The 23,729-nt window shown below is 41.8% G+C and overlaps 1 protein-coding gene across 1 annotated transcript in view; it reads left to right on the forward strand.

Moving 5' to 3' along the window:
* Positions 1–19,216: 19,216 nt before the first annotated feature.
* LOC139321934 (SLAM family member 5-like) overlaps positions 19,217–23,729 on the forward strand; it is a 33,752-nt gene continuing 29,239 nt past the window's right edge. Inside the window, exon 1 of the mRNA XM_070950883.1 lies at positions 19,217–19,271. Within this exon, the coding sequence (XP_070806984.1) occupies positions 19,217–19,271 (55 nt within the window). The remainder of the gene's footprint in view (positions 19,272–23,729) is intronic.

Below are 23,729 nucleotides of genomic sequence, written 5' to 3' on the forward strand. Positions count from 1 at the left end.
AATTTGTGAACCAGCCAAATATTCTGTTCAAAGAAAATACATTGTATGTTTGTATGTGTGTTTCTAATTATTGCTATTTATTCATATTTGTTCTCTTTTATTCTTTAAAGTTTAACAATTCATTCTTTATCTTAATATCTTTATATTTGCTTGGGGTTGGCTTTCTTCCCTTTCATCTTTTTTATTGTACAGCAATCTTTTTCCTCAAACCTACCACCTCTCTCTTTTCTTTCCTTCTTACTTTCTCTTCCCCCACCCTCTTTTTCTCCTCCCTACTTCCTCTTCCTTTCTCCGTCTCCTCCTCTCTTCCTCCCTCTCTTACCCTCACTCCTACTCTAATTTCCCTTCCTTCATCCCTCTCTATTGCTGTATCCTTTAATGCATATGGACTACTCAGAGGGCTGAAAAAGTTATTTTTGACTGGTCCTCACACTTTTGACCAGTCCTCGAACTTACGACTGTCCTCACATTTTACATTTTTGCCCTATCTTGTCATCATGGTGAAGAGAAGCAGTTGTGAAATGAGTGACATGGTTGTTAAGAATGCTGCATGGGCATAAATGTGAGGATGGTCATAAGTGTGAGGACCAGTCAAAAGTGCGAGGACCTGTCAGAAATGACTTTTCTCAGCCCTCTGGTTAGTCCTTTTGTGCATATGGACTACTCAAAGGGCTGAAAAAGTTATTTTTGACTGGTCCTCGCACTTTTGACCAGTCCTTGCACTTACGACTGTCCTCACATTTTACATTTTTGCCCTATCTTGTCATCATGGTGAAGAGAAGCAGTTGTGAAATGAGTGACATGGTTGTTAAGAATGCTGCATGGGCATAAATGTGAGGATGGTCATAAGTGTGAGGACCAGTCAAAAGTGCGAGGACCTGTCAGAAATGACTTTTTTCAGCCCTCTGGTTAGTCCTTTTGTGCATATGGACTACTCGGAGGGCTGAAAAAGTTATTTTTGACTGGTCCTCGCACTTTTGACCAGTCCTCGAACTTACGACTGTCCTCACATTTTACGTTTTTGCCCTATCTTGTCACCATGGTGAAGAGAAGCAGTTGTGAAATGAGTGACATGGTTGTTAAGAATGCTGCACGGGCATAAATGTGAGGATGGTCATAAGTGTGAGGACCAGTCAAAAGTGTGAGGACCTGTCAGAAATGACTTTTCAGCCCTCTGAGTAGTCCCTATACACATAGCCATGGCCACCCGGTCACATGACCAGCTAGCCACGCCCACCCAGTCACATGACCAGCTAGCCACGCCCACAAAATAAGCCACGCCCACAATGTCCCTCTTTACCAATGTTAAAATCTGGTCACCTTACTCTCAGGGTGAATGGCATTGAGTGCTGGCACAAACTGGTTCCACACCTCTCTGGCCTTCGTCAACCTGTCAATCCCCCCTCCCTATTTCCCATCAGAAATAGTTCACTACACTGGATACGACCCCAAATCCTGGGGGTTTACAGCAGGCCCTTTCTGCTGGATCTGATGGGATGAGAAGATGCAGTCAGGGAGAGGCATACAAACACAGGAATGGCGGAAAAGATATGAATTAGAGACATTAAGCTCTCCTGTCCACAACCATTGATAATATTCTTAGACTTCTTTTTGCCTTTTTCAATCAAGCCGAGGGGACAGGATCTCCCACTAGAACTGGAAATCTCATGTTGATCTTTCGATTCCCATCAGCAGGGAATTTCATTTCAATCATTAATGGCTAGAAAGGGCTGAATCTAGCCACTAATTCAGCACTTATGGGATTAAAATCCATCAGCAGGAGCTTTTAACAAAGCACAACTTGTCTCTGTGTCTGAAGCAGTGCTACGCACAACATTTAATTTAATTTAATTTAATTTAATTTAATTTAATTTAATTTAATTTCCAATTTATATACTGCCCTTCTCCCTGAGGACTCAGGGCGGTGTACAGCCAAGATAAAAAACATAGAATACAAATATTAAAACATTTAAAAATATATATAAATTTTGGCCCGAAAGTTAAGAATCACAGACTAATTAAAAGAATTTAAAAATTTCTTCTTAAGCCAGACTGAATTTAGTGGCATGTAAATTTACTAAGTAAATAAATAAAAATGTGAATACAGAAATTCTGCGAGGAGAACTGATCCCATGGCCAATAAAACTTGGAAAGAGCTTCTGGCCCCCTGCTTATTTAATTTGAGTTAATTTGGGAGAAAGCAGCCAAACTCCCTTGTCAATATACAATTATTATACATTCAAATTTTTCCTGTTAATATTATTGTAGCAGCACTTGTGAAGCTGCTTCCGCTCTCTGCAGTGGGCAGCTCAGTTACACCTGATGAATCCTTAAAAAATTCATTTTACAAGCCTTGATTCAGAATTTGATTCCTCAAATTACTAGTGACCGTTCAAAGTTACTGTACTGAAAAACAGGACTGAAAAAAGTGACTTATAACCGTTTTTCACACTTACGACCATGGTAGCATCTCCATTATTTCGGATCAGGAAAATGAACTCGCAAAGGACGATGAACCAACAATTTCAGAATTGTATTTATATTTCACGCACTTCTTCATGTCAATAATGCAAGACACCCTACTGAAGCTGGAAAGCAAGAAAATTCTTGCATGTGATCTTCACATTATCATGTGTAAGCTGTGTGATTCTTTTCAAAAAAAAATACGATGAGCAGTTTTTTGGAATGAAACTTTTATTTGCCTTACGTAAAAAACATTTGCCTGAGAATGCCATGCAAAAGTTCAAGAAAGAAGCCATCAACGTGTATCAAAGAGCCATTGCGTTCCTAGAAAAGTAGTATAATTTCACTGATTCAGTATATGAGACACTAAATGGTTTCAATCTAATTGATCGCAATAATCCTCCAACTTTAGAAGAAATGACGAACATCTGGTTATTATCACCATGGCAAGAAGAACTTCCACCCAACACTCTCTTCGATGAAATTTCTGCCTTAGAAGAAGTTTATGTTCATCTGCAGGGCGATTCATCCCTTGATAAGTGGACGTACTTTTTCAAAAAAGAGCCAGCTCCGAGTTTACTGAAACTGTTCCAGTATTGTGTATCAAATGCAAACGTTGAACGAATTTTCAGCGTCATGGGAAATTTGTGGACTGATGAACGTAACCGATTGCTTGTATCAGTTCGAAGTGAACTTTGTATATTTTTTAATATTTCTCAACGTTGTACTGAAATTAAAGAATTATTCCTTAAACACAAAGAATTGATCAAAGCTGCGCAGTCAAATAAAAAATACACACGACAGCAAAGTAAAATGTAATTTAATATTTTACATATTATTATAATATATTTGATGTTTTGAATTTTAAGTAAAGTTTTGAAGTGATTATTTTAATAAGTGTTAAAATGTTTGTAAGAAAATATATAATTTAATTGTAATTTTTTTAATTTTTTTTTACTACTTAACCCCCCCCTCCCCCCGGCTTGTCCGCTATTTTTTGGAAGCAGACCTGGCAACCCTATGAAAAGCGGTTGCACAAAATCACTCCATAGGATGAACATAGGTTTCCACTTTGAGCCCACTCCTTCATGGTAGCAGGAAGACCATGAATGGATGGATGGATGGATGGATGGATGGCTGAATGAATGAATATAATTGTGGCAGCTGAGCTCCCTCTTCTCCTTTTGCACCCTCCAATCTGCTCTAGCTGGTTGCCCCTTGGACCTCTTGTATCTGCTAAAGCTCAACTGTGGCCTTGGTTTTCTTCCCAGCAGATGGAGGAGGAAGAAGGCGGTCCAGGCCCCAGGCCCATGTTAAAGATGCCTGACGGATGCCTGAGATCTGTCCCCCTCCTGCTGCTTCACTTCAGATGCCCATGGTCTTCCTCCATGACTTTGAAGAGGAGTCTTTGGGACAAGAGTGCTTCCATGGGCAACCCAATGAGATCTATTACCAATTTGGCTAGAGGGAGGGGCTTGAGGGAGGGTCCATCTTGCTTCTCTGTGGCTGCTTTCACTGCTGCCTTGTCTGGCCTCGAAAGACTCCCCCAGCACCATATTTGCTTCATTATTTAATATTCAGGGTGAGATTAAGAAAACAAGGATGAAAAATGGAGAAAGTCTGGCCATGAAAGAGCAAGGGTGAGGTTGTGGCTATCCTCAATCTATGTGGAATTATTGAACAAGTTAGGGTGGGAAATTAAAAAAAAACAAAACAAAGTGAAAGTAACAGATTAACAGATTAACAGAGTTGGAAGGGACCTTATAGGTCATCTAGTCCAACCCCCATTCAAGCAGGAGACCCTACACCATTTTTGACAAATGGCAGTCCAATCTTTTCTTGAAAGTCTCAAGTGATGAAGCTCCCACAAGTAGTTTGATAGCTTCCCTCACCTCCTTCCCTAATCTCTCCTGATCCATGTTGTGGCCACCGTCTGACCAGAGGCCATTCACACAACCCCACAAGGGCAAAGTGAGAGGAACAATCAACCTTCACCTCTCCTACTGAAAAGCCAAACCAAACTATACAAAACCAGAACAGAAAATACCAATACAATTCTGTCTGGGCCAGGTTTCCTCACATCCTCCCAGCCAAGACACTTATGCAGTTCAAAGCAAGGGCATTACCTATTTATCTGCTCACATTTGCAAGCTTTTGAACTGCTAGGTGAGCAGGATATTAGTATGCTTTGTCATCACTTCTGTGGCAATGCAACTGATATTTTTTTTATTAAAACAATAATTCTCTTATGAAGAAAGTAACAATAGAAGAGTAGTGAAGTTACTCAAGGTCCACCTTGATTAAATAAATACATAAATACTGCAATGAACCTTGATTGTTGGATTTGGGGACCAGCATTTGATTCCACAGAGGCTGGTGCCAGAAGTGGGATTCACAATTTTCTAGTTGCGATTGGGGATGACAGCAGGGCATCCTATAGATTGGGTGTTGTGGTGAATTTGTTCCCATGGCCCTTCCCACTGCCACATTTAGGAGTGTGTGAAACCTTCGCCCGCTGGAGAAGGAAGCAAATTCAGTCCTGACACAGCAGACTGTGTCTTCAGGAAGGAGCGTATGAGCTGGTGTGAAGGGAGAAAAACCTCTGAGGTTCCCTACTCTGTAGGAAAATCAGCTATAGACTGCGGAGACAAAGGCGGGGGGAACCTCCCAAAGAGCTTGCAGAACTGAAAGCAGCTGACACAACCACAGCTTTTACGATAAATATAGGTACAAATGCAGAAAAATTCTGCAAGCTTGGGAAGCCAAAACAGTTTTAGTTCAGCTTGGAGTAGGTAAAGAGTAAGCTATTTTTCTTTACAGAAACCGGCAGAGATTTTTGGATAATTATGAAAATTTGGCCAGAATGGGGAAGTTTAATTATTGCAAATTGAAACTTTTGATGGTTTGGGTGAGAGGGTGAAAAGAACACACAAGAAAAGAAAACTGGGCCAATGGTAGTGTTGGGCATCTCCCTGCAATTCAGCAACCATTTGTAACAGTGTCTTTTTCCTCATAATTTGGTCAAGAAGCACCAAAATTAACCCCATCAAGGGCAGGCAAAGGAACGCCCGTGGGCAGAGCTCCGATAAAACTCACAATGCATTTTTACACCACAAATGGAAAGAACTTGGAAGCATGAACAGCTGAGTGTTGAAAGGTGAAAATAAAGACTTTTAAAGCTATAGCACTTTTCTTTTTGAGAATGTATTTGCTATTGCATTGCAAGGCTGTAATTTGAAACCATTGAAGCTAATGGTAACCAAATATTACAGGCAGTCCTTGACTTACAACAGTTCATTTAGTGTCCATTCGAAGTTGCAACAGCACAGAGAAGAGTGACTTTTGACCATATTTCACACTTACAACTGTTGCAGCCCCTTGTGGTCATGTGATCAAAATTCAGATGCTTGGCAACTGCCTCCTATTTATGATGGTTGCGGTGTCCCAGGGTCATGTGATCCCCTTTTGTGACCTTTTGCCAAGCAAGTAAAGCCAATGGGAAAGCCAGGTTCACTTAACAACTATGTGACTAACAACTGCAGTGATTCACTTAACAACTGTGGCAAGAAAAGTTGTAAAATGGGACCAAATTCACTTAACAATTGTATTGCTTAGAAAGATAAATTTTGGGCTTAATTGTGGTCATAACTTGAGGACTACCTGAACTATCATGACATTACATATCATTAGAAGAAATTTCCCTGGTTCGTTTCCCATCCGGGAAGCAGTCACTGATGCTGAGAAGGAATAGACACGGAAGCAAGCTGCCAGAAAGTGGAATCGTTTCATTAAGGAAGACAAGAAAAGTAGTGACACGGCTCAAGCATTTATTTTTATTTTTATTTTATTTTGAATTTGTATACTGCCCTTCTCCCTGAGGACTCAGGGCGGTGAACAGCCAAGTAAAAACATCAAGTACAAATATTAAAATACAGTTAAAATATACATATATAAATTTGGCCCCATTAGTTAAAAATAATAAACAAAACACTTAAAAACACTTAAAAAATTAGGCCAGCCCGGCTTGCTGGAAAAGGAAGGTTTTAAGGGCACGGCGGAAGGCACTGAGGTCTTGGATTCTCCTTATCTCTGGAGGCAATTGATTCCAGAGGGTAGGTGCCCCCACAGAGAAGGCCCTCCCCCTGGGGGTCACCAGCCTGCACTGTTTGGCTGATGGCACCCCGAGGAGGCCCTCTCTGTGGGAGCGCACGGGTCGATGGGAGATCGTCGGTGGCAGCAGGCGGTCTCGAAGATAGCTAGGCCCTATGCCATGGAGCGCTTTAAAGGTGATAACCAACACCTTGAAGCGCACCCAGAAGACCACTGGGAGCCAGTGCAGCTCGCGCAGGAGCGGTGTTACATGGGAGCGCCAGGCTGCTCCCGTCACTACCCGCGCTGCTGCATTCTGGACCAGTTGGAGCCTCCGGGTGCTCCTCAAGGGGAGCCCCATGTAGAGAGCGTTGCAGTAGTCAAGGCGAGAGGTGACGAGGGCATGAGTGACTGTGCACAGGGAATCCCGATCAAGAAAGGGCCGCAACTGGCGGATCAGGCGAACCTGACAAAAGGTCCCCCTGGTTACAGCCGTCAGATGTTCCTCCAAGGACAGCTGCCTATCCAGGAGGACTCCCAGATTGCGAGCCCTCTCTGTGGGGGCCAACGACTCGCCCCCAATAGTCAGTGATGGAGTCAACTGACTATATCGGGATGCTGGGAGCCACAGCCACTCAGTCTTGGAAGGGTTGAGCCTGAGCCTGTTCCTCCCCATCCAGATCCGCACAGTCTCCAGGCACTGGGACATCACTTCAAGGGCATCGTTGGGGTGGCCTGGGGTGGAGATGTACAGCTGGGTGTCATCAGCGTACTGGTGGTATCTCACCCCAAAGCCACGGATGATCTCGCCCAGCGGCTTCACATAAATGTTGAACAGGAGGGGCGAGAGGACCGACCCCTGAGGCACTCCACATATAAGAGGCCTTGAGGTCGACCTCTGCACCCCTGCCAACACGAACTGCGACCGGTCGGAGAGAAAGGAGGAGAACCACCGTAATACGGTGCCCCCCATCCCCAACTCTTCCAACCGGTGCAGCATGATACCATGGTCGATGGTATCAAAAGCCGCTGAGAGGTCTAACAGGACCAGAACAGAGGAACAACCCCTGTCCCGAGCCCTCCAGAGATCATCAACCAACGCGACCAATGCCGTTTCCGTGCTGTGTCCAGGCCTGAAACCCGACTGGAACGGATCTAGATAGGATGTTTCCTCCAAGAATTGTGGAAACTGTCGCGCGACCACACTCTCAACAACCTTCGCCAGGAAGCGAAGGTTGGAGACAGGACGATAGTTGGCCAATATTGCCGGATCCAGGGACGGCTTCTTGAGGAGAGGCCTCACCACCGCTTCTTTCAAGGCGGCGGGGAAGTGACCCTCACTCAACGAAGCGTTGATAACACCCTGGAGCCAGCCTCGTGTAACCTCCCGGGAGGCCAGTACCAACCAGGAGGGACACGGGTCCAGTAAACATGTGGCCGCACTAAGTCTCCCCAAAATCCTGTCCACATCATCCGGAGTCACAGCATCAAACTCCTCCCAGGTAACATTCTCAAGACTATTCCTCGTCACCCTGCCCTGATCTACCCAGTCAGAGTCCAAATCCCCCCGGATCTGAGCGATTTTGTCATACAGGTATTGTCCGAAATCCTCCGCCCTGCCTTCCAAGGGATCCTCCCGCGCTCCCGGATGGAGCAGGGAGCGGGTTACCCTGAACAGGGCGGCCGGACGATTCCCTGATGACGCAATAGAGGCGGAAAAGTAGTTAAACTTTGCCGTCTTTATTGCCACTAGGTAGGTCTTAATATGCGACCTTACCAGTGTTCGGTCAGATTCAGCGAGACTGGCCCTCCAACCGCTCTCTAGGCGTCTTTTCCGGCGTTTCATCTCCCTCAGCTCCTCGGTGAACCAAGGAGCCGCGAGGGATCGACACCGGGTCAGAGGCCGCAAAGGCACGACTCGATCCAAGGCCCCACCAGCCGCCCGATCCCAGGCAGCTACCAGGTCCTCGGCCGAGTCGTGTGCCAGATCTTCAGGAATTGGCCCAAGCTCCGTCTGGAACCTATCAGGATCCATCAGGCGCCTGGGGCGGATCCATCTAATTGGGTCCGCCTCCCTGCGGCGGGGTGTAGCGGTTCGAAGGTCCAGACGAAGGAGTGAGTGATCTGACCATGACAAGGGTTTCATGTCTATATCCCCTATAATAAGACCACTCAACCACTGGCCAGAGGCAAAAATCAGGTCCAGCGTGTGTCCCCCCCTGTGAGTGGGGCCATGAACTAACTGGGTCGGTCCATGGCCGTCATGGAAGCCATGAACTCCCGAGCCATCTCTGACGTTTCACCAACGGACGGCAGATTGAAATCACCCATGACCATAAGCCTGGGTGTATCAACTGCCACCGTGGCTATCACGTCGAGTAGCTCGGGCAGGGCCGTTGCCACGCGGCAGGGAGCCAGGTACGTAAGCAGCAAGCCCATCTGAACCCCATGACCCCATCTCACAAAGAGGGACTCACATCCAGCAATCTGTGGCACAGTGGTCTCCCTCGGACCCAGACCTTCGTTAATAATAACCGCCACCCCCCCCGCCCCTCCCCTGCGCCCTCAGCTGATGGAATGCTCTGAAGCCTGGTGGACACATCTCAACCAGAGGGACCCCTCCCTCCGGGCCCAACCAGGTCTCCGTAATACCCGCCAGGTCCGCTCCCCCCTCTTGAATAAGATCGTAAATGAGGGGGGCCTTATTTACCACGGACCTGGCGTTGCACAGCATCAGCCGGAGGCCCAGGTCCTGAGTATCTGAGCCACCTAGTATCCGAGGGGAGCCTTGAGGACCGGGGCGTGCAATCGCTCTCAAGTAGCGAGTGCGCACCCCCGGCACAAGATAAGGTCCTCTGCTCCCGCCATATCTGCCCCTCCCATCCACCGTGCTGATGACATCCCCAATCCCTCGTCCTGCGCCCTCCAGACCGTTACCCTGTGCCAGGCTGGGCCCTGACCTAGGTGGATTATCCCCCCCATCCCCTTTGGTCACCCTCCCAGTTCCCCTTAAAAGATTATTAAAAACCCTAATTAAAAAACCCCTCAATCCCTGCTTTAAAACATGCCACCTCTCGGGGCTCCAAAGCCCGTCCTTAAGGTAGGCCTTCGATAGAGTGGAAGGCCATCGCCGCGAGAGGGGGGCATCTCGCAGCGCAAGCAAATCTGCCGAGGTATAAGCCATACAAGTATGATGAGATGGAAAAGGGGAACCTTGGATGTCAGCGAAATTTAAAGATAGTCATTGAGGTGAGAGATGGCAAAAGAGGCTGGCCAGGATGAAGCTGGGGCCCCTTCACTCTCTCACAGTGATGGGGCGACCAGATCAGATGGTTGCAGTGCAGGCGGATGGCCACAGCCGTTCTCTCACCGCGGCTGGATGTAAAAGGCCAACAATAGTCACTCTCTCCCTGCAGATGGAGCAGCAGTCCTTGACCTGGACTCTCAGCTTCTCCCTCCAGCCTGCAATCTCTCCTCCCCCGAGCCAAGGCCTAAAGGTGGAAATCGGGCGGCAGGAATAAACTAGCCAGCAGCAGAAGGAGATAGAGAACAAACATAAAAATCCAGGAGGGTGATAATAAAGTCCCAGAGTCAGTAGTGATGGAAAAATGGGCCGACCTAATAGAGAGTCCAGGTAGCAAACCCATGCCTTCTTAGACTTGATTTTCCTTTGAAGCTCCTACAGTCTGATGGGTTTTGATGTCCTCTATCTGAAGTGATTGCCCTGGGTTTTTGTTTTCCTGCTTTACTGGGTTATATTTCCTATCCTAGGAGTTAATCCTATCAGGGAGGAATTCTGGGGCTGCTTTGTGGTTAGGCTAGTGGCTTTTGACAGCATGCCAATTCAGCCTGAGTGCTTGCTTCAGGGTCTTTCTCTTTTTAAGGAAAATGGCTTTTTTTATTTTCTGCACTGTTTTAGGGGTTCCTGGCACTGTCTTTTGGGGGGGGGGTGAACTTCCCTCAATGTACTTCCCTCAATAGAACATTTTTGTTTATCTGTCTACAGGTCGATTGTGATTATTGATGGTTATTACAGACTCCAAGGTTATTTCATTCAAAGCACCTATACTCTTACCTGATCACATTGTCAGTACCAGGGGGAAGAAGGAACTTGGGGATGCTGCCAGGAAAGCCTTCCCCAGCCCTTTCTCCATCCTGGGCCAGGTGGTCCCAGCCAGTCCTGCAGGGAGGGGCAACGTCAGTCAGGGAAATCAGAGCAGTTCATGATGCCCCCCCCCAACTCCAGGGACAAGAAAGGACAGAAGTTGTGGGATCTTCTAGAACAGCGGTTCTCAACCTGGGGGTCGCAACCCCTTTGGGGGTCGAACGGCCATTTCACAGGGGTCGCCAAAGCCCTCTCTCGCTCCCCCCCCACGCCTTCACTCACCCTCATCCTTTGCCTCTGTTGGATTGCCGGTCGCCAGTTCGCTTACCCCACCCACTCCCAATCTATTGCTGCCTTCTGAGTCCCAGCTGATGGCTAGAGGGGAAAAAACTGTTTAAATTCTTTTTTTTTTTATTGTAAAAGTTTTACAATTACATTTTCACCCCATTTTCGCCCCCCTAACCCACACCAAACTCCCCAACCCCCCCTCCCTAACCCCCCCTAACCCTCCCCTCCCGCCCGGACTTCCATAGAATGTACCCCATCATTATCCCCTTTATATAAAAAAACCTTGAACTCTAAACCCCCCCAACCCCCATATCATTTTTCATCTTCACATAGTTCAAATATTTCTATCTTAATATAATATAATATAATACTATCAATAAAAAGCTATTTGATACTTCCTAGTTTGATATTTGTTCTGGACATAATCTATCCACTTTTTCCATTCACATTCATAAGTCTCTTGTGAGCGGTCTTTTAAATATGCTGAAATCTTCGCCATCTCAGCGAAACTGGCCATCTTCAAAATCCATTCTTGAACAGTAGGCAAAGCTTCATTTTTCCAATATTTACCTATCAACAATCTCGCTGCTGTAATCATATACAAAATCAACTTTGTTTCGTCCACTGTAAAACCCTTAGCTATACCCAATAGAAACAATTGTTGAGAAAATTGAATTTTTTTCTTCAAAACATTCTGCATGACCCACCAAATTTTTATCCAAAAAGCCTTAACTTTCTTACAGGTCCACCAAATATGATAATATGTAGCATCTGTACAATCACACCTCCAACATTTTGGCTGAACATTAGGGTACATACATGACAATTTCTTAGGGTCTAGATGCCATCTATAAAACATTTTGTAAAAATTTTCCCTCAAATTCTGCGACTGTGTAAATTTAACATTCTGAACCCAAATTTTTTCCCATGTTTCCAACATCACTGGTTCTTCAAAATTTTGTGCCCACTTAATCATACAGTCTTTAACTAGTTCAGTTTCTGAGTCCCTTTCTAACAAAACATTATAAAGTCTTTTAATATGCATTGGACCTTTCTCTTTTATATGTCTAACCAGTTCTTCCTCATGCAACATAATACCAATTTTTTGGTCCTCTTTCCATCTCAATTGTAGTTGATTATATTGAAACCAAGTTAAATTAATCCCTTCGTCCAACAGTGTCTGTAATGTCTTCAACTGCCATCTGCCCGCATCTGTAAAAAGAACCTCTTTGTATAAAAACCCCCCGAGTGACATTATATTTGTATTCCACATAATATGACCAAGATCCAGCCATAGCGGTATTTTATAATCCCATTTGAATCGGTGCTTCTTCCAAACTCTCATCAAAGAATCTCTAAGTATATGGCTTTTGAATACTTTATCCACTTTGTTATCATAGAATAAATAAGCATGCCATCCAAATTCAAGATCAAAACTTTCTATATTCAGTATTCCAGTCTTTTTCCTTCCAAACCAATCACTTGCTAAAGTCAAAGCTGCTGCTTCATAATATAACTGTAGGTTTGGAAGTTTAAGACCTCCCCTTTCTGGAACATCTTGCATGATTTTCAATTTCACTCTCGGTTTTTTCTCGTTCCAGACAAACTTATTCACTCCAGTTTGCCAGACTTTCAATTGTTTATCACTTTTAAGCACCGGAATCATTTGAAACAAAAAAAGAAATCTTGGCAAAATGTTCATCTTAACTGCTGCTATTCTCCCAAGTAAAGACAGCTGCAGTTTTTTCCACATCTCCATATCTTTCTGTACAACTCGCCACAGTACTTCGTAGTTATTTTGAAACAATTTAATGTTTGATTCTGCAACCTGAACTCCTAGATATTTAATCTTTGGTACAATCTCAAAACCTGCCTTGTTTTGAAATTCATGTCGTCGATCTTGTGTCATATTTTTAACTATCATCTTAGTTTTTTTCTGATTCAATCTAAAACCTGATACTGTACCATAATCTTGTATAATGTCTTTCATCTGGATTATTGATTCCATCGGCTGTGTTAGGGTAACAACCAGATCATCTGCAAATGCCCTTATTCTGTAATCCTCTTGCCTTATCACTATACCTTTCAAGTTATTCGAATCCCGTATTGTGTTCAACAAGACTTCTAGTGTTAAAATAAATAACAATGGGGATAACGGACAGCCTTGTCTGGTCCCTTTTTCAATATTAAACTCTGATGTCAAACTTCCATTAATAATAATCTGTGCCTTTTGTTCTTGGTAAATTGCTGAGACCGCCTGTATAAATTGGTCTCCAAATCCCATTTTTCTTAAAGTCTTTAGTAGAAAATTCCAGTCCATTCTATCAAAGGCTTTCTCCGCATCCAAGAAAACCAGCACTGCAGAGATCTGTTTATTCTTCTCAAGATATTCCAATAAATCTATAACTTGCCTTACATTGTCCTTCATGCCCTCTATAAATCCCACTTGGTCATCGTGAATCACCTCTTGGATTACTGGCATCAATCTGTTGGCTAATACTTTTGCATAAATTTTATAGTCATTATTTAAAAGAGATATTGGTCTATAATTTTCCGGTTTTTTAGGACCTACTTGTTCTTTTGGTATCAAAGTAATATATGCTGATTTCCATGATGGGGGTATTTTACCCCCTTGTTGCATATTGCAAAATAAATCTCTAAGTTGTTCCACCATTTCTGCCTGTAAAGTTTTATAATACACTGCAGTCAATCCATCTGTTCCAGGAGCTTTAGCTGTTTTCAATTGTTTAATTGCTGCGATTATTTCCTCAACTGTTATAGGATAGTTCATTCTTTCTTTTTGTTGGCTAGTAATTTTTGAGACTCTTTTCTCTTCTAGATATTTTTCTATAAGTCCATTCTGTATATCATCTTTAGCATATAATTTAGTGTAGTAGTCTACGAAGACTTCTTTAATCAGTTTTTGTTGAGAGATTTCTTTCCCTCCAATATCAATACTCTCAATAGTCCGTATACTCTGCTTCTTCCTTAAGGTGTAGGCCAACCATCTTCCCGGTTTATTAGCATTACAAAACGTATTATGTTTTGCATATTGTAAGTTTGTTGCAGCTTGCTCCGCCAAGAGCATTTGAAATTGATCTTTCAAAAGTTTTATAGCACCAGATATTCTTTCATCTGTTGGGTTTTTAATGAGTAGCTGTTCCTTATTCTTTATTTCTACTTCCAATTCGAATCTTTTCTTTTGTCGATTCTGTTTGTGTTTAGAGTTCATATAAATGAGTACCCCTCTCATATACGCTTTACTCGCATCCCATACAATTTCAATTGGGGTGCCCTTATTCAAGTTCATCTCAAAAAATTCTTTCATCTGTTTTTTAAGTTCTGTTATATTTTTTTCATATCTAAACAAATTTTCATTTAATCTCCATGACCTTCTCTCAGTCTTTCCCATCTCAATTTCTATCCATACAGAACTATGATCAGTTAAAGTTCTTGGAAATATCTTTGTTCTTTTTGTTTTAACAAGTAAATCGTCTGATAACAAGATAAAGTCAATCCTGGAAAAAGATCTATGTCTATCAGAAAAAAAAGTATAGTCCAATTCTTTTGGGTTATAAATTCTCCAAATATCTTTTAATTCCAAATCTTCTTTCATATCAAAAAAAGTCTGTGGTAGTCTGATCCTTACTTTCGCCAAACTCTTTTTATCTAGTTTAGAATCAATTACTCCATTCCAATCTCCCATTATTAAAATAGATCTGTAATCCCATTGCAATATTTTATTATGTAAAGTCTTATAAAAATGATCCTGTTGTTGGTTCGGAGCATAAATTCCAATCAGAAGAATTTGACCGTTTGCTGTATGCAATTCAATTGCGATAAACCTACCACCTTCATCTGCTTCTATAATTTTAGCAGACAATCTTTTATTTACATAAATAACCACACCATTCTTTTTTTCCGAAGTTGAAGCTATAAAATGTGTTCCTAATTTAGAATTTATCAGGTATTTGTGATCTTGAGTTCGAATATGAGTTTCTTGTAGACAAATTATGTCATTATTAAATTGTCTCAAATATGTAAATAACTTCTTCCTTTTTTGTGATGAATTTAATCCGTTAACATTCCAAGATAAAAGCCTAATTGTCATCTTGACCTTTCTGAAGCGATGAGCTGCCTTGCCTCGCTTCTTCTGAGGTCTTCGGCCTTGCTCCCCCCATGGCTTCACTTTGTGTGGTGCTTTTAGCTCCCCTTTTATGTTGACTTTCTTGTTGTTGTTTTTCTTTTATTTGCTTGGAAATTGCACGAGTTATACGCTGGTCCTTAACTTCAGGCATCCGAGCTAGATCCAAAGCAGCATCTCTTGTTGACAAAATTGGTGAAGATTCTAACAGGGATTCCTCCTTAAGGCCTCCTCCTCCAACAGCTCCCTGCATTTCCACTAATTCCATCTGCTTGGACTGTTGTTCCCTCTCATGCTGAGATTGCTTTTCCTTATCACTTTTTGTCTCCAACATTGTAGATGTACGTGGGGATGATGATCTTTCTTTAAGAATATTATAGTAAAAATATTCCGCCTTCTGAAAAGTATTCAATCGGTGGCTCTCTCCATTATATTTCAAAATTATACCAGTTGGGGCATCCCACCGGAATGGTATTTCTTGCTTTTGCAATTCATTCACTAGAAACCTATATTCTTTTCGATCTTTTAACATCTTAGGTGGTAATTCCTTGTAGATTCCAATTTGAGCTCCCTCCACTTGCACAGAGGAAAGAAAGGATCTTTGCAAAATATCATTTCTTATTCTTCTGTCAGTAAAATATATCACCACATCTCTGGGCAATTTTCTTTGTCTAGCCACCCATGAATTCACTCTGTAAATTTTGTCTATTTTATAGACCACATCTGCTGGATCAATTTTTAACAATACAGCCAAGGCATCAGAACAAATCTGTCTCAAATCTTGCCTATCATTCTCTTTTATTCCTCGAAGCCTAATAGCAAATTCCATGGATCGAAACTGTATCATTGTAATTTCATTTTCAACTCTCTGCACTTTATTATCCACATCAACAATTTTAAAATCAGTATCCTTCATTTTAACATTAACTTCTGATTTGAATTCTTCCAGTTTGGAATCCACTTTGGTAATGGTTTCTGCCAAATCAGAAACCACATTTGACAATTTGTCAGACACCTTGTCATAATTCTCTTTCATTGCCTCTTTAAATTCATTAATTTCTTTCTTCATTTCCTGTTGTGATTTTTGAAATTTATCATCCAGAGCCTGGGTAATAAAGTCTTTCAAACTTTGAACATCAAAATCCTTTCCCTCACTCTGCTGACTGGGAGGGGGCTGCTGTTCCGGTTTGTGAGTGGGAGATCCCTCCCCTGCAGCCTTTCCTTCCTGTTTCTTTGAAGCCATTCTGCCACGTAAATTAACTTTTCTGAAAAAAGGAAGTCTTTTTTTTTTCCCTTTGCACCTCCACAAAGTCCTTTGAAAAAGTCCCCCAGATTTGATCAAATTAGAAATTAAATAAGCTGAAGGAAGCTTAGGTTTATTTTAAAAAGGAATTTTTCTTCCACTCTTCTCTGTTCGCTTGCTACAAGCAGTGCTACAATGTAGCTTATTGAAATAGCTTTGCGAGATCACTCTCCCTTTCAGCTCGTTAACACTGGAACGGCGCCATTTTTTCAAGCCGTTTCCGCTCGCTCTAACTTTTCCCAAATCAGAAGTTCAGAAACAAAGAAATACTTGCAGTTTCTTGGTTTAGGGGTTGAGGTTGTGTTATAGCAAAATTATTTTCCAATCAATTTAGATGTTTGCTGCAGCCGGCTTGCTCTGACAGGCAGAGTCATCCCACGCCGTCTCTGCAAGTTGAAAGGGAGCCGCGCCCGTTTCCTCCCCAGTAGCAGACTTCTGGGGGTTCACGGGGGCTCGACCTGCCTCTTGCTTCACTCTTCTCCTCAAATCCTCAGGATTTTGGAGTTTTCAAGCCACTCCCCTCACTCGGAGCGGCTCTACAGGCGGCGGGGCTGGCGGTCCTTCAAAAGCGACCGTCTTCGCCGGTGGCAGACAAACCCGGAAGTCCAAAACTGTTTAAATTCTTGCCGTGGGGCTTCAAAGGGCCACCCTACAGCTGATCAGTGTTAAAAGAAAACAAATGAGTAGACCGGTGCCTGCCCCTTTCAGCTTCAGCATAGGTTAATTACCATAAGTTGATTTGATCAGCCTCCCGACTCTCAGCTGATTTGCTATCAGCTGTTTTGCGCAGGGCTCTGTTGCTAGCTGCAAAGAGGTGCAGATTTTCCCCCCCAGCTATGCAGAAAAGCGAAACTGAAAGTAAAACAGGGTCTTTGCTGCAACGTGACAAAATGAGGCAGAGAAAGATTTCTTTTTCTTTTTCCTCACCAAAAAAAGGTAGGTGCAAAACTGCAAACAATGGGAAATTTAGGGCAAAAGAGGAGGTTCAAGATTTTAAAACACAAAAGAAAAAAAAGCTCTATTTAACTAGGGAATTGTAATAATTGAGATACTATTAATTGTATATTTTGTTGAAAGCAGAAAATAGTTAAGTTGTGGTTTGGAGGAATATATGGGGGAAATTATTTGATTTATTATTATTGGTAAATATAATTAATTGATTTGTAAGAAATTGGATGGCATGGAAATAATTTGAATATTCATGTTCATATTGATTAATATACAAAAAAAGATAGTTATGTAACTAATTGATTTATATTAAAATGTTGAATTTGTATTAAACAACTGTATTACATAATTACATAATTAACCAATGTGAGGATGGATATAAAAATTGACAATGCGAAGGGGTATAATATAGAATAGAAGGGAAAAATTGAATTTGATTAAGATTAGAGATGAGGATGAAGAGTAATATTGGTTTTTAAAAAAAATAGATGAGGAATAAATATGGCAAAAAGGAAATATAGAAATTGTAAATTTAATTGAAATGACTAAACACTGTTTAAATTTGTGAACCGGCCAAATACTCTGTTCAAAGAAAATACATTGCATGTTGGTATGTGTGTTTCTAATTATTGCTATTTATTCATATTTGTTCTCTTTTATTCTTTAAAGTTTAACAATTCATTCTTTATCTTAATATCTTTATATTTGTTTGGGGTTGGCTTTCTTCCCTTTCATCTTTTTTTTTTGTACAGCAATCTTTCTCCTCAAACCTACCATCTCTCTCTTTTCTTTCCTTCTTACTTCCTCTTCCTTTCTCCTTCTCCTCCTCTCTTCCTCCCTCTCTTACCCTCACTCCTACTCTAATTTCCCTTCCCTTTCTTCATCCCTCTCTATTGCTGTATCCTTTTATGCATATGGACTACTCAGAGGGCTGAAAAAATTATTTCTGACTGGTCCTCGCATCTTTGACCAGTCCTCGAACTTACGACTGTCCTCACATTTTACGTTCTTGCCCTATCTTGTCACCATGGTGAAGAGAAGCAGTTGTGAAATGAGTGACATGATTGTTAAGAATGCTACAATGGGCATAAATGATGACCAGTCATAAGTGCGAAGACCGGTCAAAAGTGCAAGGACCTGTCAGAAATCACTTTTTTCAGCCCTCTGGGTAGTCCTTTTGTGCACATGGACTACTCAGAGGGCTGAAAAAGTTATTTTTGACTGGTCCTCGCACTTTTGACCAGTCCTCGAACTTACGACTATCCTCACTATCCTTTTTTGCCCTATCTTATCACCATGGTGAAGAGAAGCAGTTGTGAAATGAGTGACATGGTTGTTAAGAATGCTGCAAGGGGAAAAATGTGAGGATGGTCATAAGTGTGAGGACCAGTCAAAAGTGCGAGGACCTGTCAGAAATTACTTTTTTCAGCCCTCTAGTAGTCCCTATACACATAGCCATGCCCATCCAGTCACATGACCTCCAAGCCACGCCCACAAAGTAAGCCACGCCCACAGAACCGGTAATAAAAAATTACAGTTATGAAGTAGCAACGAAAATAATTTTATGGTTGGGGGTCACCACAACATGAGGAACTGTATTAAAGGGTCGCGGCATTAGGAAGGTTGAGAACCACTGTTCTAGAAGGTATTGTTTATGGTCTGATTTTGTGAGCTGCCCAGAATATGAGAGTAATATTACCTTCTATCAACTGAATAAATAAATGAATTGCTCAAAACAAATTGCAAGCATAGTAATAAGAGGGCTGCACAATTTTGCAGCTGTGATGTTTCTCCAACCAAAGAGGCCGTCCTTGTATATTTAGCAGAAGTTTATCTAGACTTCTCTTCACTTCCTCTTAAAACAGCAGCCACCGACATGTCCTACAAGACCATACTCAGCTTGTGGTTATCACTCGTTCTCTTAAGAGCTGGTAAGTTGTGTCTGTTTTACTATGTTTCTAGCTTTAGTTTCAAACCAGGACTGAAATTTGGGGTTCAAAACACAGCTTGTTTCCTTGACTCCAGCTTGGATCATTACTGGAATAGATATAAAACTCTGGAGGTACTTGAATCCCATTCAAAACTGCTGAGCTGGAGAACAAATTTAAGAAAAAGGCAGATAAGATTAAAATTACAAATTCTATAATAAGAAATAGATGATATTTTCCCCTCTTTTCTTTACAAAACATAAGAAACATAAAGATGATGCCATTATCTATGTTTCATATGGATATATTATGTTACTCAACAATACAGATTTAATTAACAGGAGTAAAAACCCAATTTCAGACAAAAGTTAATAATAATGGAAGCATATAAGTAAAAACGGCAATATCCCAAATATTTTCCCCATCAATAGGAAGATTGTATAGAATCTTTGTTGCCTCTGAGATCTCACACACATGTCACCTAAAATATCTGTTCATTTAATTTCCTGTTGCAATGAAAAAATATTACTTGTTTTACTGTTTTTCAAAGCAAAGTCCTGCTGATTTGTAAGGACAGGCTGCGCATATTTTAATAATTATACAAAGGAACATAACTTCTGCTTATATATTTCTCTTTCAAAACCATAGTCTGGATTTGTTGTCGTTAGTTGTGAAGTCATGTCTGACTCATCGTGACTCCATGGACAACGTTTCTCCAGGGCTTCCTGTCCTCTACCATCCTCTGGAGTCCATTTAAGATCACGCCGGCTGCTTCAGTGACTCCGTCCAGCCACCTCATTCTCTGCCGTCCCCTTCTTCTTCTTTTGCCCTCAATCTTTCCCAGCATGAGGCTCTTCTCCAGGGAGTCCTTCCTTTTCATTAGGTGGCCAAAGTATTTGAGTTTCATCTTCAGGATCTGGCCTTCTAAAGAGCAGTCAGGGTTAATCTCCCCTAGGACTGACCAGTTTGATCGCCTTGCAGTCCAAGGGAGTAAGCTATCTAGATTTGCCATAACTTTCCTCCCTAGGAGAAAAGCGTCTTTTAATTTCTTGGCTGTAGTTCCCATCTGCCGTGATCTTGGAGCCCAGGAAAATAAAATCTGTCACTACCTCCATTTCTTCCCCATCTATTTGCCAGGAATTGAGAGGGCCGGGTGCCATGATCTTAGTTTTCTTAATGTTGAGTTTCAAGCCAACTTTTGCACTCTCCTCCTTCACCCACATCAAGAGGCTCTTTATTTCCTCTTCACTTTCTGCCATTAGAGTGGTATCATCTGCATATCTGAGGTTGTTGATATTTCTCCCGGCAATCTTAATTCCAACTTTTGATTCATCTAGCTACGCCTTTCTCATGATGTGCTCTGCATATAAATTAAATAGGCAGGGCGACAGTATACAGCCTTGCCAGACTCCTCTCTCAATTTTGAACCAATCGGTGGTTCTGTGTCCAGTTCTCACTGTTGCTTCTTGACCTGCATATAGGTTTCTCAAGAGACAAATAAGATGGTTTGGTACTCCCATCACTTTAAGAACTTGCCACAATTTGTTGTGATCCACACAATCAAAGGCTTTAGCATAGTCTATGAAGCAGAAGTGGGGGGGGGGGCAGGGCCAGCTGTCAAGAGGGAAAGCTGTGCAGAATGGCGCTCCATTTAAGAGAGTCAAATACACAGCTTTTTCCATCCGATTAGCAGGTTCTTCAGAGTCCCAGATTCCTTGGAGGGCAATCGGAAGAAAGGGGCGCCCTGCAGAGCAGCTCTTGGTGGCAGCTGAGAGTGCGGATGTCAGGAAAGCCTTGAAGAAGTCGAACGGGGGAAGAAAGGCGGCCCATAATGGTGGCCGTGAAGAAACAACAACAGGCAGCTGGACAACATTAGCGGTGGAATAGCTGGACAACAGAGAAATGGACCTGGGCGAAAGTGATCTTGGCAGCCCTCTGTGAGTGACCCAAGGTGAAGATCTTCTCAGGGGATTGCAAAGAGGGAAGAGTCAGAAGGAGGCCCAAGGAAGGAGGAAATTTCCTCCGTAGTAAAGTGGTGAATGGCAAGTGGCGGCAAAAAAAAAAGAGACCACTTCAACGCGATAGATATCACTGGTGGCGTGAGGGGAAAGAGGAAAAAGAGCCCTGGTAGCACAGCAAACTAAAGCCCTGTTATTAACATCAGCTGCCTGCAATTACTGCAAGTTCAAATCTCATCAGGCTCAAGGTTGACTCAGCCTTCCATCCTTTCAAAAGGTAGGTGAAATGAGGACCCAGATTGTGGGGGCAATAAGCTGACTTTGTATAAATATTCGAAAGTATGAAGGCTATTGCTTAACACACTGTAAGCTGCCCTGAGTCTCCGGAGAAGGGCGGCATATAAATTAAAGCAAAAAAAAGGGGGTGGGAGAACTTGCCATTATTGCTGATTTAAGTAGACAATTTAGTTTGTGAGCAAAAGTGCTGATTAATCGGAGAACACAGGCATTTTGAAGAAAGACTGTCAACTAGGATAATAGAGAGCTAGAGACACCTACTGGCCAAGGAAAAAACTGGAGACAATTTAAGTAAGAAGAGGCAATCTAAAGGAAAACAAGACCTATTTTGGATGGTATGCCAATAATTGACTTATAAATCGAGGAAACTTAAGGAGTACATTTGGATGTGAAAAAAATTAATGAAATAGTCGTAGTGGAACACTTTTAAGAGGGAATCATCTCTCGAATTATTGTTTTTTCTATGCAATATTTGGACTACTATTTTATTAGCTTCACCACCTACTGCATTAATTATTGATATTATTAAGTGATTCAATTATAGATTTTGTTATTAAATAATTGTTGACTAAGGGGAAGGTTTGCAGACTGTAGTTGGGGAGGAAAGATCAAGAAAGGAAGTGAAAGAATAAATAAGAAACATTTAAAAATATAAAATGGAGAGTAAAAGCTGCAAAATTAAGCATTGAGAATTAACTAGTTGAGAGAGTGATAGTTGAAGGGTGCTGGAGGAAACTAAGAGAAATATAAGAAAGTGGGGAAGTCAATTTAAAGCGGTATTAAAGATAACAAGTATCTCCAATCTGACAAGAATTGGTACAGGAGGGAGGCAAGGAGCTCAAACTACAACAATGGAACTAAGTCCAGCAGGGCAAATTGATGGAATGCTACAGAGAGAGAGAGAGATCAAACTCATTCAAGGATCTACAACAGATGCTACAAACAATGCAGGAGGTTATGTTAAAGAACCAGGAGGATTTGAAATGAGAGATAGGAGAAGTAAGGAGTGACATGGGAGAAATGAAAGAAAAGATGAGATCGATGGATGAGAAATTTGAATGCTTCCAGCAACAAATTCTAAAAACTGAACAAATATTACAGGAGATGGAAGATAGAATGGGAAGGGAGGGAAAAAAGTGAAAGAGATGGAAGAAAAATTAATTCAAGCCAATAGAGATCTCAAACAGACAATAATCCAATTGAAATTGGATAAGGCCGCCCATTTTCTACGATTTCAGAACGTGAGGGAAGAAAAGAATGAGGACCTTTCAGAGATGATGGCAAATCTATTGGCAGGAGCATTAGGAATTGGGAAGGAAGAAATAATGAAATGGACGAAATTTACAGAATCCACACGAATTACGCACATAGATATAATTTACCTAGAGAAGTGCATATTAGATTTGTTAAAAAATTGATCCATGATGAGATTCTTCATAAGACCAGAGAAGATCCACTAGAGTTACAAGGAAGACAGCTTGTGGTGGTTAAACAAGTCCTGAGAAGGGTAAGAGACTTAAGATGACCCTACCAAATTCTTACAGCAAAACTAACAAGGAAAAACGTAAATGGTGGCTGACTCTGGAAAGAATTATGGTATCTTGGGGAGAAAGAAGGTAGAGATTGGACATGGTTGACAAAGTAGAAGAGTTTTATAGACAAAATTTTGGTAGTGAGGTTGAATTGGAGGAAAGAGAAAGAAAGGAAGAAGGAGAACTAGGAGGACAGTCACCAAATAGGGGGGAATCCCAAATCAAGGAAAAAGAGAATGGGAAAGGAGAGAATGTGGACAATGGGAAAGACAATGATGGTGGACGCAAGGAATATAAAGAAGTCAGACAAACGAGGGCAACAAGACCTAAGTATAAGTAGAGGTTTTCAAGAAGAATTAGCAATTCTATCATTAAATGTTAATGGGTTAAATTCTCCAGGGAAAAGGAAAAACTTCTTTAGTAAACTGTATAAGACAAATGTGGATATAATAGTGTTGCAAGAGACACACATAAAAAGCAGCATTAAAATGCTCTAAGTTAGGAAAGATGTTCATATCTTCATCACAACAGAAGAAAGGGGGAATTGTAATGTGTGTAAAAGAGGGTATTTTGGCCAAACAGATGTATAAAAATGAAGAAGGCAGAATAGTGATAATAGAATTAACTGTGGATGGGAAAAAACTGATGTTAGTTGGAATATACATGCCAAATGA

Source organism: Pituophis catenifer, unplaced genomic scaffold (genome assembly GCF_029215685.1).
Source record: "Pituophis catenifer annectens isolate HBS135680 unplaced genomic scaffold, rPitCat1.0.hap2 SCAF_10, whole genome shotgun sequence".
NCBI classification, from domain to species: domain Eukaryota; kingdom Metazoa; phylum Chordata; class Lepidosauria; order Squamata; family Colubridae; genus Pituophis; species Pituophis catenifer.